The 15,663-nt window shown below is 41.4% G+C and overlaps 1 protein-coding gene across 4 annotated transcripts in view; it reads left to right on the top strand.

The window, feature by feature from the left end:
* Positions 1-3,161: 3,161 nt before the first annotated feature.
* Positions 3,162-15,663, top strand: part of abtb3b (ankyrin repeat and BTB domain containing 3b) — an 80,382-nt gene continuing 67,880 nt past the window's right edge. For 2 of the 4 annotated variants that reach the window (XM_085281652.1, XM_085281651.1), the window contains exon 1: positions 3,162-4,267. In XM_085281652.1, coding sequence (XP_085137778.1) covers positions 3,415-4,267 — 853 coding nt within the window. In that variant the 5' untranslated portion in view covers positions 3,162-3,414. The remainder of the gene's footprint in view (positions 4,268-15,663) is intronic. The other 2 variants (XM_085281650.1, XM_085281649.1) reach the window with 1 other exon arrangement.

Here is a 15,663-nt window from a genome sequence, read left to right as displayed (position 1 = left end):
TGACCTTTGGTTTAATGATGGAATGGTTATCGAAGGATATTTCACTCAGGTTATTGAATTTTAGGTGTAAATTCAAGCAATAGAAGTTTAATTTAACTTGTTAACAGGTTTTGTTTAAAGAACAAAAATAAATCTTTTGAATAAATAATTTCTGTGGGATATATTGCATGCCACAGAAATGTCAGGGTTGGAGCAAAGATAGCACACTGTGCTCGGTAAGAAGAACATGTTGTATCACCCTGGGGCAGAATGACAAGTTATATCATTGTCGCACAACCAGATCTGTGAAGCTGTGCAATATGCCTCCTTTTTTTCCCTAAGTATCGTGCATGCATGAGAAAATGCATGCATGATAAGATTAAAAGCCATGGCTTTTAAAGTACATTACACCTGAGCATTTCTGTTTCTGCTTTCTAAGGGGAAAACAGCTTGAAAAATCCTGCTCAGTGAAACAGAAAATAAAAAAGAAAGTAAATCTTAATGTAAGGGAGCAAAGTCTGGACTTTAGCTGTTCTGTTATAGGTGTGGATATGAGAGGAATTTCTGTCACTTTCTGACCGTTTGTTTTTCTGTCTGCTTGCTTTAGAAGTCCTTGGTTGCACATCTCTGTCTTCTGGAGAAAATTACAGTATGTGCAGGAAAACCACAGGAGTGTGGTTAAGGCGTGCAATGCTTTTCACAATTATACAGTCAAAGTATTTGTTTGTTTTTTGCTTGTCTGTCTGTATTTTTTACTGAGTGCATTGAAAAGTAATTGTTTCCAATGTCTGATGGCTTTTTCCACTGTGACCTTCTGGCTTCTCAAGGATATGCATCAAACATTCCTGAAAAAAAGTTATTTTCCATCATTCATTCTCTGCTAAGATTTGAAAAATTACTGTAAAATCAGAGAAGCCTAAAGATTTCTCTGGCTATAAGAAAGTTAGGTTACTCTAATAATTATGTTGAAAAGGGTGGTGGGGATGCAGTCAAAAACATCCCATTACACTTATACAAATTGCCACTAGATGGCAGAATTAACCAGAAATTGTTTTTGTAGAGGATCAAAGTGCACTTTAACGTTTTTGCCTTTGAGTCAGTTTTCACAAACTTTGAGGTTTTTCTGTCTTAATCTTCCTTTTTGTTTTATTAGAGCTATCTGAGCCTATGATAATCTATTTAACTGGACACGAAGCTGTGATGTGATTTTAAATGTTCTGAGCTTCAGTAGTTTTAATCAGTTAATCTACTTTGCTTTTAAACACAAAGGTTGAGCAATGCAGGTTTTTCCCTTTGTAGAGCAGCTATAGACCAATCATGAAGGTTATAGTGCAGACACAAATCAATCAGCCTTTTGCTCTGTTTTTCTCAGTGAACTTGGAGAAAGAGGACATATACTGCAGTAAACATTTAATGTGTGTGCAGCCTTCCAAAATGTGTGACAGGATGAAGAAGAAGAAGAGCATGCATACTTGATCTTGATCTAACCCTTAATCTACATCAGGCCACATCACAGTGGCCCAAGAGCACAAGATTCCTCATTGTTACTGATACAGCCGCTTCTCATTTCGGTTACATTTAATGTGTTTCTAAATCATCTCAACCAGTTTGCTTTTCTTCTGGGCTGTTGAACATTTTTTAAAACCTCTCTATATAAGGATATTACCCCATTTACATGAGGACCAGAGAGAGAGATCATAAGACAGCTTTAACGTGTGGTTTTGTAGAAATATGACTTTGTTTGCTCACATCCCATAATCACAGAATACAGGATTATGCTTTTCAGAAATATCTACATCATATGCTTGTATATACTGTATTTACCTTAATAAAATATATATTTTAACTGAGCACTGATTTTATGAATTAATTAATAATGACTTTGCATAATATTGACTTGAAAATATGTGCTAAAATGCTGTGACATGCAGTTATGTGTTGGCAAAGACACAAAAACGAAATCAGAATGCCTCAGAAGGAGGTTTTACTTTATAATAACAAGTTAAAGTACTATAATAATAATCAGAAAGTCAGTTCTGTGTGCATCAGGGTAGCTTATTAACCAAGCTCCTTCATCTCTTTAAATGGAAAAGCTTTTGGTCCCACATTAATTAGGGATTTTGCAAACTAGGTGTACTTAATAATATAGATTGGGAGTGACTGGAGAACTGTGGGTGTTATCCTGCCAAATGCAGCATGGTGCATTTTAATATGGACCACTATGCCGCACAGGTTTATGTTACATTGCCACATTAATTGTACAAAGCAGTCATCGTCCAATCCTAGTTGTGTGATGAAGTTGTTGTTGGAGCTTGTGATTGTTTTAAAATGTCAATCTCAATAAATTGAAGTTTTATTAGCTAACACCAGGGTTCACTGTTGCTCCAAGCTGCTGTCCAGTGCAGAAAGTACTGCAACTAAAATGTAAATACCACCAGTTTAGGTTAATTACACTCAACCATTTTTTGTTACACTGAACCCGAACCTTATTTTTTGTCAGCCTTACATTTCTTTCATTAGCCTACATTGTTACTGTAAATGCACGATCATCGCTGTTACTCCAAAGTAAAGAATACTTCTACAGTGTATCGCTCGGTGTTGCTTTATTTAATGTATTCATGCAGATCCTGCAAAGCCGTGATGGCCCATGGGAAGGGCAAAAAACTAAACGCAGAAACTAACGTTAGACCCTGAGGGATCCGAGATAATGACCTTGAAAGTAATTCCGATCTTTTCAACGAGTTCTCCTCCAGAGGAACAGAGAAGGATACATTATGCATGCAATCTATTATTAATGGTCTTGAGTCATGTTACGATCAGACATGGGCCCTCAGAAAATAACTGAAAAGTCTGTGCCTCTGGCCGGTTTGTCCTCTAAACACAGTTACATAAAAGCAGTTGCTTTTATATTAAAATATATATTATTCAGTGCAATTTGTGTCTTTTGTCTGACTGGTCATTTTACAGGATGTGCGGTTCAAGAGTTTTGAGGAAGCAAACTTTTATAAGGAGTAGACGACAGAAAGGGGGGAAATGAGCGGAGTACTCCCATCCTTTACTGTTTGTATTCATATTAACAATCTTTATCAGGAGCTATATCGATGGGTTTTTTTATTGATCCAATTAAAACGCTTTGCTGATTCTTCCCGAGAGTCCATTGGTTGACAGCTGCGCTCTGTTTTCTCCGGTCCCGCCTCCATCTGTCAGCCTCTGCGCTTGAACGGCACTGTATGACTGTTGATGCACTGTAGGGAGATACTACTCTTAACTTTATGCCTGCATGGACAGTTCCAAAAGAAAACAAAAGAAAAGGGAAAAGAATAAAACATTTCAGTTGACAAGCTCGTGGAAGGCGCTTGTGTATCCACACTGCGTCTTCGTCGGTATTTTCCCCCACTTTTTCCAAGCCCTCTTTTTACAGTATGAAGCGCAGTTATGGCAAGGAGTAGCAAGTCAGTAGCAAGGACCCTGGAGGATTTGACGCTAGACTCGGGTTATGGTGGAGCCGCCGACTCCTTCAGGTCTTCCAGTGCGTCGCTGTGCTGCTCAGAGGCACATGGAGGGAATTATTGGCATTTAACCGACTCGATGCACAGTCGACACAACAGTCTGGACACTGTTAACACGGTCCTGGTCGAAGACGCCGAGATCCTGGAGTGCACCGGGCAATGCGCTAAACTACCCGAGCTTGAGGATGTGCCGTGGAGCCTCGGGGAAGTGGCGAGCGCTCTGAGCAAGGACGAGGAGATGAGCCTGCCGACACCACAGCAGGACGTCCTGCACAGGCTTTCGGTTCTGGTCAGCCGGGCCCTGGTCAGGGTCGCCAAGGAGGCGCAGCGCTTGAGTTTGCGCTACGCCAAATGTACCAAATATGAGATCCAAAGTGCCATAAAGATGGTCCTGGCGTGGACCGTGTCGATGAACTGCATCAGCGGGGCCCTCAGTGCATTGTCACTGTACAATATGAGCACAGAGGACGACAAGTTCACCCGCGGCAAGTCGGCGCGATGCGGACTCATCTTTAACGTGGGGAAGTTCTTCAGGTGGATGGTCGACAGCAGGGTAGCAGTCAGGATCCATGAGCACGCGGCGATCTACCTGGCCGCGTGCATGGAAAACCTCTTCCGTGATGTGTACGCGCGGGTGCTGCGCAGTGCGCTGCTGGAGCGGGATAACGGGATCCCCAAGTTTACTGTGGAGATCCTGGAGCAGGCCGTTAACAGTGATGCAGAGATATGGGGCTCTTTGCAACCCTGGCAACACCTGATCTGCGGGAAGAATGCAAATGGTAAGTTAAGGATAAAGCAGGTCAATTTAACAAGAACCCCCTTTCCACTTTGCATTCATACATGTACACATTTTAAATTATGCCACTTGCAGAGTTACTTCTCTCTCCCCACAGCAGGTTTTAAAATCAATAACAGACTGCACAAATGTCAGAACATTGAAGATTTATATAGATAAGTAGGCTGCATTCTCTCAGTTTCACTTTCTGCACGATTCCTGCAGCTCCTGCCTCCTCAAAGAACTGTGAAACTTTAAGTGACAGGAGGAAGGGATTCCTGCAGCTAGAATAGTGCTTTTCAAGAGTACTGGCGCTGCAAGCAATTGAACACTGACCAGTTGGTCTTCGTGTGAAACTGTGATCCCCTTTTGTCCAGATTGCCTCGTTTGTCCTCTGTGCAAAGTTAGACTGGAGCTGCTGTTCTCTCATATACTTCTCATACTGTATGTGGCTGTTTTGTTCAAAATGGGTGAGCACAGCATCCCTGGGTTGAGTTATTCACTCTTTCAGTAAAGGGGGCTCTGCCTGCAGTGATGCTATGCAGAGATGAGTTTCTGTTCTTTTCACCCAGAGCGAGGAATTTTATTTACTGGGTATAGCAGCTGATTCTATTACAGAGTACCCAGACTTTTCAAGTGTTAATAATACTTTTTGTCTGGTGTCTTTGAAAATATCTGAATTCAATGGACAAGTCTAATAGTATTCTGACTTCACTGCCTTTTAACCAATACATCCGTAACCACTCTAAGACATTCTTGCCCCTGTTTTGATGGATGTTGTAAAAGCGCTGCTGTGACTCCTCTTGCAACAGGTTTACGTAATAAAAAAGGCCCTGGGGACGTATGTGCTGTTGTGCATTATGCAGAGTGATGCAAATAAAACTGAGTTATAGAAAGAGAGGGAGAATGAGAGACAGAGAGACAAAGTTAGAAAGACTGTGACTGTATTGATGAATCACCCACAGAAGAGAATAGTACTTCATTTTTACTGTGCCTTTTGTTTTAAGTGCATGTCAGTTGGTTTGCAATTTTCTTGCTTATTTGTTCACAGTGGTACAGGATTGTAGTTATTTAGTGAGACTCGTTTAGAGACAGGTGACAAATTACTAGAAAAACAAAGTACCTTAGTATGGTGTAAGGCCACCATGTGCCACAAGAACAGCTGTACCTGGTTCTCCAGTTTTCTTGGAACTCTGCTTTAGGACTGAAACATCATTCTTCCAGCATTCCCTAATTTGGTATTTTGATTATCTAACTTGTTTAGAATCTTCCATAAATGTTCAATTGTATGGTTATGAGGTGACTGCAAAGGCCATAGCAAACAATCCACATTTTCATACTCATCAAACCATTTGATGACCCTATGTGATCTATGGATGGGGCGCTATCATCCTGGAAAAGAGCGCTCACCTTAAAGATAATTTTCGGTGTAGGGGTCAAGCGTTCAGGCCTACCACAAACGCTCTCACTCACTTGTCAAGAACACAATGAAAATAATTCATCTGGATGTAGCCACATCTCTGTAGACCAGTGCCTAAGCTTTTTTTTGCACCACTGAACTGTCAAATGTGCATTCATCTTTGTAATGAGGGGTTTATACACTGCAACCCATCTAATATCCCTCTCTATGTAATTGTCAGGGCTGTTCTTGCTGACAGTCTGATCACGTCCTGCAAACATATTCTCAGTCACCTGAGGAACAGATCTTCTGCTTTCATTCTGCTACACATCACACTCACACAAGCATCATGTTTATCACATATGTTCTATGTTCAACACTGATTACTGATGTCTTTCTGATAGTTGTAATGCAGACTGAATTTCTTAATGAAACTCTACTCAGTTGGATATTCTTTGTGACTCCTGCCATCTGTGCCCCCTCTTTAAGTCCCTTAGTTTTTTTTCTTATGCTATCTTGACACAGAATCAGAATCACTTGAGCATGCTCAGCAGTTTTATACATGCTACATTGCATGATTGGATGATAATTGTTTAATTGTACCATGTAGTGCACCTGTGTGGAAGCATCTGCATTTTTGCTGTGTTTATCTACTCATTTATAAAAGCTTTTTTGCATAGCATGTGCATTTATTTGTAGTGATTGCAACACACACTGAATCTACACATGCAACAATGCCAGAATCGCCACATACAATTAAAAGTAGCACAATAGAACGTCAGAGCTTAGAGTATGAAGACACAATGCACAGTACTAAATATCAGGATTCACTCAGAAGGCACACTCAGGCCACTTGGCATGCGGTGAGGCTCCAGCTGTGGAAGAGGTGTGATGAGTGCTGACTGGTGTATCGGATTAGTGAATTGGATAAGATGCAAATAAAATATCTTGAGCATATGGAATATTGACATAAAGCTCAAGGCTAGGAAAATAACGTAGCGAATGAAATCATGCAATACCGTGTAATATAGCATTTTCTTAAAGGGTTAGGTAGTAATTATTGAAACACTAGCATAAAAATAAACATCAAAACACTAAAAATCAATATTTTAGATATGAATGTTTGAAAAGGTTTACAGCTTTACAGAGCTTATTGGTTCACCTATCTGTATTAGTGCATTTTTTGTCAGTTTTCAAATACTTTTAGCCTAGCACCTCAGCAGATACATGTTAGTGGCAAGCTAATGAACACAGTGAATCATTTAACAGCTACACAGAGGAAAAAACAATCTATAGCTTAATGAATCTTTAGAGGCAAAAGCAGTCTTAAAAGGAAAGTAAGAGTAGACCTACAATGAGGAGGTGGCAGGAAATTTGACTCCAAAATGAAGACATATTTCTGTATCTACATGATAGGAACTTGCTAGCAAACAGTTGCCTAAGAGGTGATAATATAACAGAGTTCAAAAGCTCATCCCTTACCACATTTTCTGTTCTAATGGCAAGATCTCTAAACCTTAAAGCACCCTACAGAGACAGAGAAAGCTGAAACACAACATCATTTGTTTTCTTCCTACTAAAACCAAACAGCCATCCAGTCTGAAGGTGGTTTGACCTTACCAGAGTCGCTGCCTGCCAAACTGAACTTCTATATCGCTCTATCCATTCTCTCTGTCTTACTCAGCCAAGTGGGAGTAATTTAGGTGATTTATCCATATTATGCTAAAGCTAGTGACCCAGCTTTGTGAAGAGGACTTTATGAATATCTTGAGCCAAAGCTTATTTCTGTTTCTTTGTTGTCACAAATTCAATAAGGTGTTTTTCTTTTTTTAAGATTTAGGTTCAAATACCTTAATGATTTGCAAAGTCATTTTTAGAAGGGGGCTTCAGTTTCCCAGCAGCTTATAAAAGCTACACAGTTTGCTTTCTTGCAGCCAGATATATTAAAGGCCTGCTTGAAATCTATATAGTCAGTTTTAAACTTTATCTAAAATACATATATATATATTTGGGGGGGGGGGGGGGGGGGGAATTCCCAGCACGCCCCTGCGGGCGGTTTATCCTTCAAGCTCAGGTCCTCTACCAGGGGCCTGGGAGCTTGAGGGTCCTGCGCAGTATCTTAACTGTTCCTAGGACTGCGCTCTTCTGGACAGAGGTCTCCGATGTTGTTCCTGGGATCGGTTGGAGCCACTCGCCTAGCGTGGGAGTCACTGCACCTAGTGCTTCGATTACCACGGGGACCACTGTTACCTTCACCTTCCACATCTTCTCGAGCTCTTCTCTGAGCCCTTGGTATTTCTCAAGCTTATCGTGTTCTTTCTTTCTGATGTTGCTGTTATTCTGAACCACTACATCGATCACTACGGCCGTCTTCTTCTGTTTGTCTATCACCACTATGTCCGGTTGGTTAGCCACCACCGGTTTGTCCGTCTGTATCTGGAAGTCCCACAGGATCTTAGCTCGGTTATTCTTCACCACCCTTGAGGGCATCTCCCATTTTGACCTCGGGACTTCCAGGAACAGCTAAGATACTGAGCGGGACCCTCAAGCTCTCAGGCCCAGGCCTCTGATAGCGAACCCAAACATATATATATATATATATATACACATATTCATCGAGATCTCAGGGCCTCCTCTCACCATGTGTGACTGTGTGTTATTTGCATTTGCAGGTGGGTGTTGGGTTTCCCTCCTTCAGCTGTGGTATCTTGTCAGAACAGGAAACTATTCTATATGGTGGGATATTTCTTATGGCTCCCGCTAGAGCTAGGACACAGTGATTCTTTGATTACCTTAATGACGTGTGCATGTCAGAAAATGTCTAGTGGAACGTGATATCCACCACGCAGGGATATCTTCCACCGTGGGGACCAGTTTGTAACCACACTTTATGTGTGAAATGACTTTCAAGTCTGGGCAAATCTCATTTGGTTTTTCAAAGGAAAGTTTCACCCTAAAGACAATTAAATAGTTGTTGTTAGTGCACTTTGATATACTTGATCTGCTTTATTTGTATATTGGTGGCATTTCTCTTACCCTTACTCAAATAATTATTAATGGCATACAAATTGGACCAAGTATTCATAACCTCATGGCTAAATAGCAACCATTTACAGCTGCTATATTCAGCTTTTTATGTTTGAAAGGGGCTACTCTTTACTGTGTGTATATAAATGTCTTTAAGATCATTTCTTTGGTTTAATGGGTGGCAACTGTCAATGTTGTGGAAATAGAGTAGTCGAGCAATTACAGCCGAGAATGAAACAGATTTTGGTGCAAAGCAGAATACAATGCAAGAGTACTGTGCTTATTTTATAGATTTCCAGTAGCCCGACTCCAAAAACGGCAATCAGTGATAACATTAGGGGTGTTGTCTTACAGCTGAATCTACTTTATAAGCATGATTATGTAATTGATTAATAACAAACAGACCTTTTATACATTCAGCTAATGATTACTTAATGATCTTAACAGATGGAAAAAGACAGAACATCTTCTTATGGTTAGTATATAGAGTAACCAGAGATGCAAAATGATGTAACATTGGATTTATCAACAGAAATTCAATGCAGCAACACCTTGCATCTTTGTGGAAGTGTTGCCAAGTGCTTGGGAAATACAACACTCTCGAGAGGTAATTTGAGATCTTTTAAACAACAGGCGTGCTGCTCTGTGGTATTGTTCTGCATGCATCCTTACTTTTTCTTCCATGATTAAAAAACAAAAAAAAACCCTTTGTACTAACCAATGCACACTGTTTTTAACCACACCAAAAATAATACAACTTTCTCAGTAGGGCATACTGGAAAAATGTGTGAAATCACCAACTGAAAAGACAAATACAGAAAAAAGGGTTGTACAAAAAAAGTAAATTACAGCACTGAAGCACACCCATTGGAGAGCATTCTGCCATTACAGTGTGAAGTGCATAACAGAGGTGGGGGTTTCCTTTTAAAGTCTTAACAGCAGACCCTTCACTTAACATTTAACATTTACATTTACAAAATTTTGGTCATCATGCGAGACAAGCAGCTATCCAGTCGCTGAGTCTACAGTATGTGTGCTGTTGTAACAAGAATGCTTTACTGCTGTACGTTCAGATGTTTTAATTACGTTGGATCTCATCGCTGAAGTGCAAGAGCACTGGTCCAGCTACATTCCAGGTTTTTTGTTTCTTATTCACTTGCTGGTGTAGTTGTGCAAGGCTGGTGCCTGGTGCACATGTGTGTGTGGCGAAGGCAGGGAGACAGGAATGACTGCGGTTAGCAGCCGTACCACTCTGTACTGGTGGAGACCAGTCCCAATTATGTCTGGAAGAAAGATATAATATATCTGTACTAGGGAAACCCTGACACAGCAGCATAGACTTGGTCATGTAAGGCAGCAACAGACACTGGCGAGTATTGAAACACACGCTCAAAGAGCCACACATGGCCAGGGGTAGATCTGGTTTTAATTGTAAGTTTTTAGGAGGGAATGAGGAATGCTGATGTGACATGGTGTCTGGCACAATGAGGGGGAGCTTCAGCCAAGTTAGCTTCAGTTGATTAAGAGGAGACAAGTGATAAAATGTAGTTAATTCTGTACCCAGCTGGCGGTGCCTGCAATGGGCTGTGCATCATTTTTTTTGTTCTTTAGCAGCCATCCTTTTTTCTTATGCACTTCACTGGATTGTATAAACTTTCCATTGCCCGTGCGAGCATGTGTGTGTGTGTGTGTGCGTACATACGTGTGTTGGTGCATTCGGCTAGTGAGCTGCCATGAAACTGCAGTCACTGCACACTGAAAAGGAGACAAAAAATAATCGTAATACTGTTAATGTTGTCCCCTATGACTTTTCAATGATGAATTGATGAAACTGCGTCTTGTTATTGTTATTTTTTCTGAAGAACAAGAGCAGGACAAAACAATACAATCGCCTCCAAAATAATCAATATTTATGAAAAATCACTTCATGGGTAAAACCCCCTGAACCACTGAGTGATGAAATTTAAGAAAACACTACTGGAGCTGCGGCAGCATTGACTAATTTAGCTCATTTTTATGCTTGACCTTTCCTACCAAAAAGAGATTTACTCCATTACAGCCCTGGCAGTGTTAACCCAGAAAGTGTGCACTTATTGCTATAAACTCACTCAGCATAATGTTTTTAGTTTCATGTTTACTGCCCGTGGAAGAGCTTTGCTATTTTTTCATGCCAGGATGACAATATCAAGGGAGCTTTAGCCGTTTTATTTCTGTCTTTGGGGTAAATTTGTTTCCCTCTGGACCAAATTGTCTGAGTGTTTTTTAGTAGGTTTTCCCAAAGCACAGATGGAAAGTTTACCTTTTGCAGTGTAGACACTAAAAATATGCCACTGCTGTGCAAGAATAGTTTGATAATTACTCTGCATCCAGTAAATCTGTGGCTAAGAATGAATTGTTCAAGATGTCGACTTTGGAAGAAAAGCAATGAGAGAGGAAGCGGCACAGATGGCAAGGATCAAAACAGGAAAATCCATAAGAGAAGCTGTGGGTGACAGATGAGACCTATACAAGCAATGTCTCCTGCTTATTATAGCAGGAAGAAAAGTCTGCGCAAACAAGTACCAGCAAGTGGATTAGCTAAGGTGAAGCATCAGTATCTATTACATTTTTTTGCAGCTCTGAATTCCTTTTGTTGTATAGAGGGAAATGATCCTATTTAAGTAACATCCAGTGTGGCTGGAAAATATGAAGAAAATACTGGTAAACAAGCTTTGAACTTGTTTTCCCTCTTTGATGTGAGCCGAGCAAAACTCGAAGAAATTGTCTTGTCACTGGTAGAAAAAGTGATTTGTGTGTTAAAGACAGCTGCATGTCAGGACATACCGGATTCACAGTTGGTGAACTGTGAACCAAATTCCAAGATATTTACATAAACAGATTCATGCATGCATCTCACACACACAAATACACACATACAACACTTCCATCGTCTCCCATCAGATAAATGCTGCAATCAGCAGAGCGTGCTTTCGGCTAACACAATGCGCCATCCCGTGTTGTGAGCAGCACCAGTAACAAGCTTCGCTGTGCTAATACATTTAGGCCCGTATCATCTAACCTGTTGTTGTTTGATCACAGTAAGACAACAATGAGAGGCAGCAAATGTTGCAGATCATTTCATTGCGAGAAATCCATTTGCAGTGACAGTTAGCTTCCTCTAGATGGGTCTGGTTAATGTTTAGCTGATAATATTAAAGAAGTTTATTTGCTCAGAGGACCTAGTGACACCTGTTTAACAAATGTTTAGATGATTCCTTTGATTTAAACGCTCACACTTAGAGAGAAACACCCAGTTTTTCTACTACCTCCCCCACTCATGAAACTTTGTGTTGTTTCCCACTGAATGTCAGAACTGTAAATAAAGACTTCTTGATGCATGCTCAATCATCCAGGTAAGTAAATCTCCAAAAGTTGATTCTGTTCATCTGGACGTAGTGTTTTGTGGGCTGGTTTCAGTCATTATGCAAATGTACTGTTTATATTCTTGTCTTATATATAACAACAGGGCGAAGGCGCTGCTCTTGTGGCGACCTGCAGCAGGTGTTTATTGGCGTTTTCTTTCTCTTTTTCTTTTTCTTTTTAACTTTGTTTTAACTCTGTTCTTAACCGTGGTTTTAACTTTTTGCCGAGATGGAGATCTTCTACACCTTAGTTTTATTGTTGTTGGCGATATTCACCTGGAGTCATTCACTCTCACTGACAATCACTTATACACGCGTAGAACTACTTGGATTACGGTGGTCCTGTTTGTCTATCTACGACTCTTCTAATGCTCGGACAGATGTGATTCTTGGTGAGGATTTATTTTCCCGGTCAAAGACTAATTTTGGAAAGCCCCGCCGCTTGAGAAAACGCGGAAAGAAAGGCGGCGTGCGTCAGCGTGTAAGAAAACTTCGGAGGAAGAATCGTGTTCCTCTGCCTTCTATGATTCTGGCCAATGTCCAATCTCTTAGGAACAAAACGGATGAATTACAAGGAAATGTGCTTCATCTACGGGAATACAGGGAGGCTTGTCTGATGGTGCTTACCGAGACGTGGCTGACCGATATGGACAGTGACACTTCACTGCGAATCAGCGGCTTTGGGACCCCTGTCAGATTGGATCGGAACTGTGGAGTAACACGCAAATCTCACGGAGGAGGGGTTTGTTTATATATCAACCAGGGCTGGTGTAATAATTTTACTGTGCGGGAGCGGTTGTGTCTTCCTGACATCGAGCTCCTTTCAGTATCTGTCAGGCCTTTTTACTTACCGAGGGAGTTCCCTCAAATTTTTGTCACTGTTGTTTACATTCATCCTAAGGCTGACGTTAAAGTTGCTGCCGATGCCATTTTTAAAGTGGTACGCAATCTGCAGACTCTCTCACCGGATGCTCCTAATTTTATTCTTGGTGATTTTAACAATTGTAATCTTAAGAAATCACTGAACAATTTCTTTCAATATGTCACTTGTCCTACAAGGAATAACAAAACGCTGGATTTGTGTTATGGACCAATTAAGGCGGCATATAAGTCTGTGGCTGGACCTGCGCTAGGTTCTTCGGATCACAATGTTATTCACCTCCTCCCTGCTTACAGAAGTGAAGCGGACTAATGTCTGGACAAAAGACAGTTGTGTAGCCCTTCAGGGGTGTTTTGATTGCACTGACTGGTCCTTGTTTCAAGAGAGCACTTCTGATTTGGATGAACTCACTGATGTGGTGTGTAGCTACATCTCTTTTTGCAGACTCTGTGGTTCCAGTCAGAGAATTTAAGACTTTCCCTAATAACAAACCGTGGCTCTCTAAAGATATTAAGGATCTGATTCTTAAAAGGAAAATTGCTTTTAACAAGGGAGACGTTCCCACTATGAGAATATTGAGGAAGGAGGTGAGGGCTGCAATAAAGATCGCCAAGATGAGGTACAGAAATAAGATTGAGGCAGAACTCAGCAGTAACAACCTCAAAAGAGCTTGGCTTGGTATGAAAACAATGGCAGGGCTACACACGAAAGGTAAAACTAGCATTACTGGCTCTGACTTCTTTAGTGATGAAGACATTTGAGAAGATAATTAAGAAGGAGATTTTAATGCAGGTTGAACACCATCTTGACCCCTTCCAGTTCGCCTATAGAGCAGGGAGAGGTGTGGAGGATGCTGTTGTCACACTCCTGCATCTCTTGTATAAGCATCTTGAGGCCCCCCACACCCATGCAAGATTATTATTTGCATTTAATACAATTCAACCCCTCTTACTTGCTGACAGGCTTTACAATCATTTCAAGCTTGACACTAGTCTGGTCGGCTGGGTGACAGACTTTCTGATCAATAGGTCACAATGTGTGAGGGTGAATCATGTATTTTCTGATGTGCTTTCCTCCTCCACTGGATCACCCCAGGGTTGCTGCCTCTCTCCCCTTCTGTTCATTCTGTACACGAATGAGTGTCGCAGCAATTTCACAAACAGACACATCCTGAAGTTTGCTGACGACACAGTAATCGTCAGTCTTCTAGTGGGGATGAGTCAGGCCATGGACAGGTTGTAGATGATTTTGTGAATTGGTGTGATGAGTCCTTCCTTTCACTTAATGTGTCAAAAACTAAAGACATGATTATTGATTTTAGGAAGTCCTCTTATAGCTCATCACCCACTATCATTAAAACTGCCGATATTGGGATCGTTGAGAGTTATAAATATCTAGGTGTGGTACTTGACCATAAACTGTGTTTTGAATCTCATGCTGATGCCACTACTAAAAAAGTTCAACAAAGACTGTTCTTTTTAAGAAAAATGAGATCTTTTAATGTCTCATCTGAGATGTTGTCCTTGTTTTATAGAAGTTTTATCGAATCTGTGATGTCTTTTTGTATCGCTGCCTGGTTTGGTAACCTGACGGTGAAGAATAAGAATCGGTTGGGACTTCTGGTAAAAACTGCTAGCAAAATTTCAGGGCGCTGGCAAGATGGACTTTTGGCCATTTACAATAGAAATGTGCTTAGAAAGGCTCATTCTATTATTAATTGTGTGAACCATCCACTTCACAGTGAGTTTGAGTTGTTGCCTTCCAGTCGCCGTTTTAGAGTACCTCTGAGGAGGACTAAAAGACTCCAGGTCTCTTTTATCCCTACTGCGTCTTGTCTCCTTAATGGCAAATAATTGTCCTTGAACTTTCTATCATTATTATTGTTATTATTATTTTATAGTATTGTTCTGTTTATTTTTATCCTCCTGCTGCTAAACTAATTTCCCCTTGAGGGACAATAAAGAAATTGAATTGAATTGAATTGAATTGAATTGAATTGAATTGAATAAGATTGGGGAAACCTAGAGACCCGGTGCACCTAAACGCGTAGTGAGGGTGTGCTGGGAACACCTAGCAGAGGCCCCAGTCTGTGAGATCAGAGTTGAGCAGAGCTTCAACAGCATTCCAAGGGAGACTGGGGACATTGAGTTCGAATGGACCATGTTCAGCATTTCCATTGCTGAAGCTGCTGCATTGAGCTGCGGCTGCAAGGTGGTTGGTGCCTGTTGTGGTGGTAATCCCCAAACCAAATGGTGGACACCAGAGGTGAAGGGAGCCACCAGGCTGAAGAAGTCCTATCGGGCCTGGTTAGCCTGTGGGATTTTGGAAGCAGCTGACAGGTACCGACAGGCCAAGCGGAATGCGGCTCAGGCAGTGGCTGAAGCAAAAACTCGGGTGTGGGAGGAGTTCGGAGAGGCCATGGAAAAAGACTTTCGGACTGCCTCGAAGAGATTCTGGCAAACCGTCAGGTGTCACCTGAGTAGAGCCACTGCTCCTCCACATCGAAAGGAGCCAGCTGAGGTGGTTCGGGCATCTGACAAAGATGCCACCTGGGTGAGGTTTTCCGGGCATGTCCCACTGGGAGGAGGCCCCGGGGCAGACCCAGGACACGCTGGAGAGATTATATCTCTCGGCTGGCCTGGGAATGCCTTGGTGTTTCCCCGGATAAGCTAGAGGAGGTGGCTGGGGAGAGG

This window comes from Mchenga conophoros, linkage group LG7, assembly GCF_057382185.1.
Source record: "Mchenga conophoros isolate Kocher_MC1m ecotype Shallow Benthic linkage group LG7, M_conophoros_male_GT1.1, whole genome shotgun sequence".
NCBI classification, from domain to species: Eukaryota; Metazoa; Chordata; class Actinopteri; order Cichliformes; family Cichlidae; genus Mchenga; species Mchenga conophoros.
Note: the sequence above shows the minus strand (reverse complement) of the source record. Positions and strands in the feature narration are given on the sequence as shown.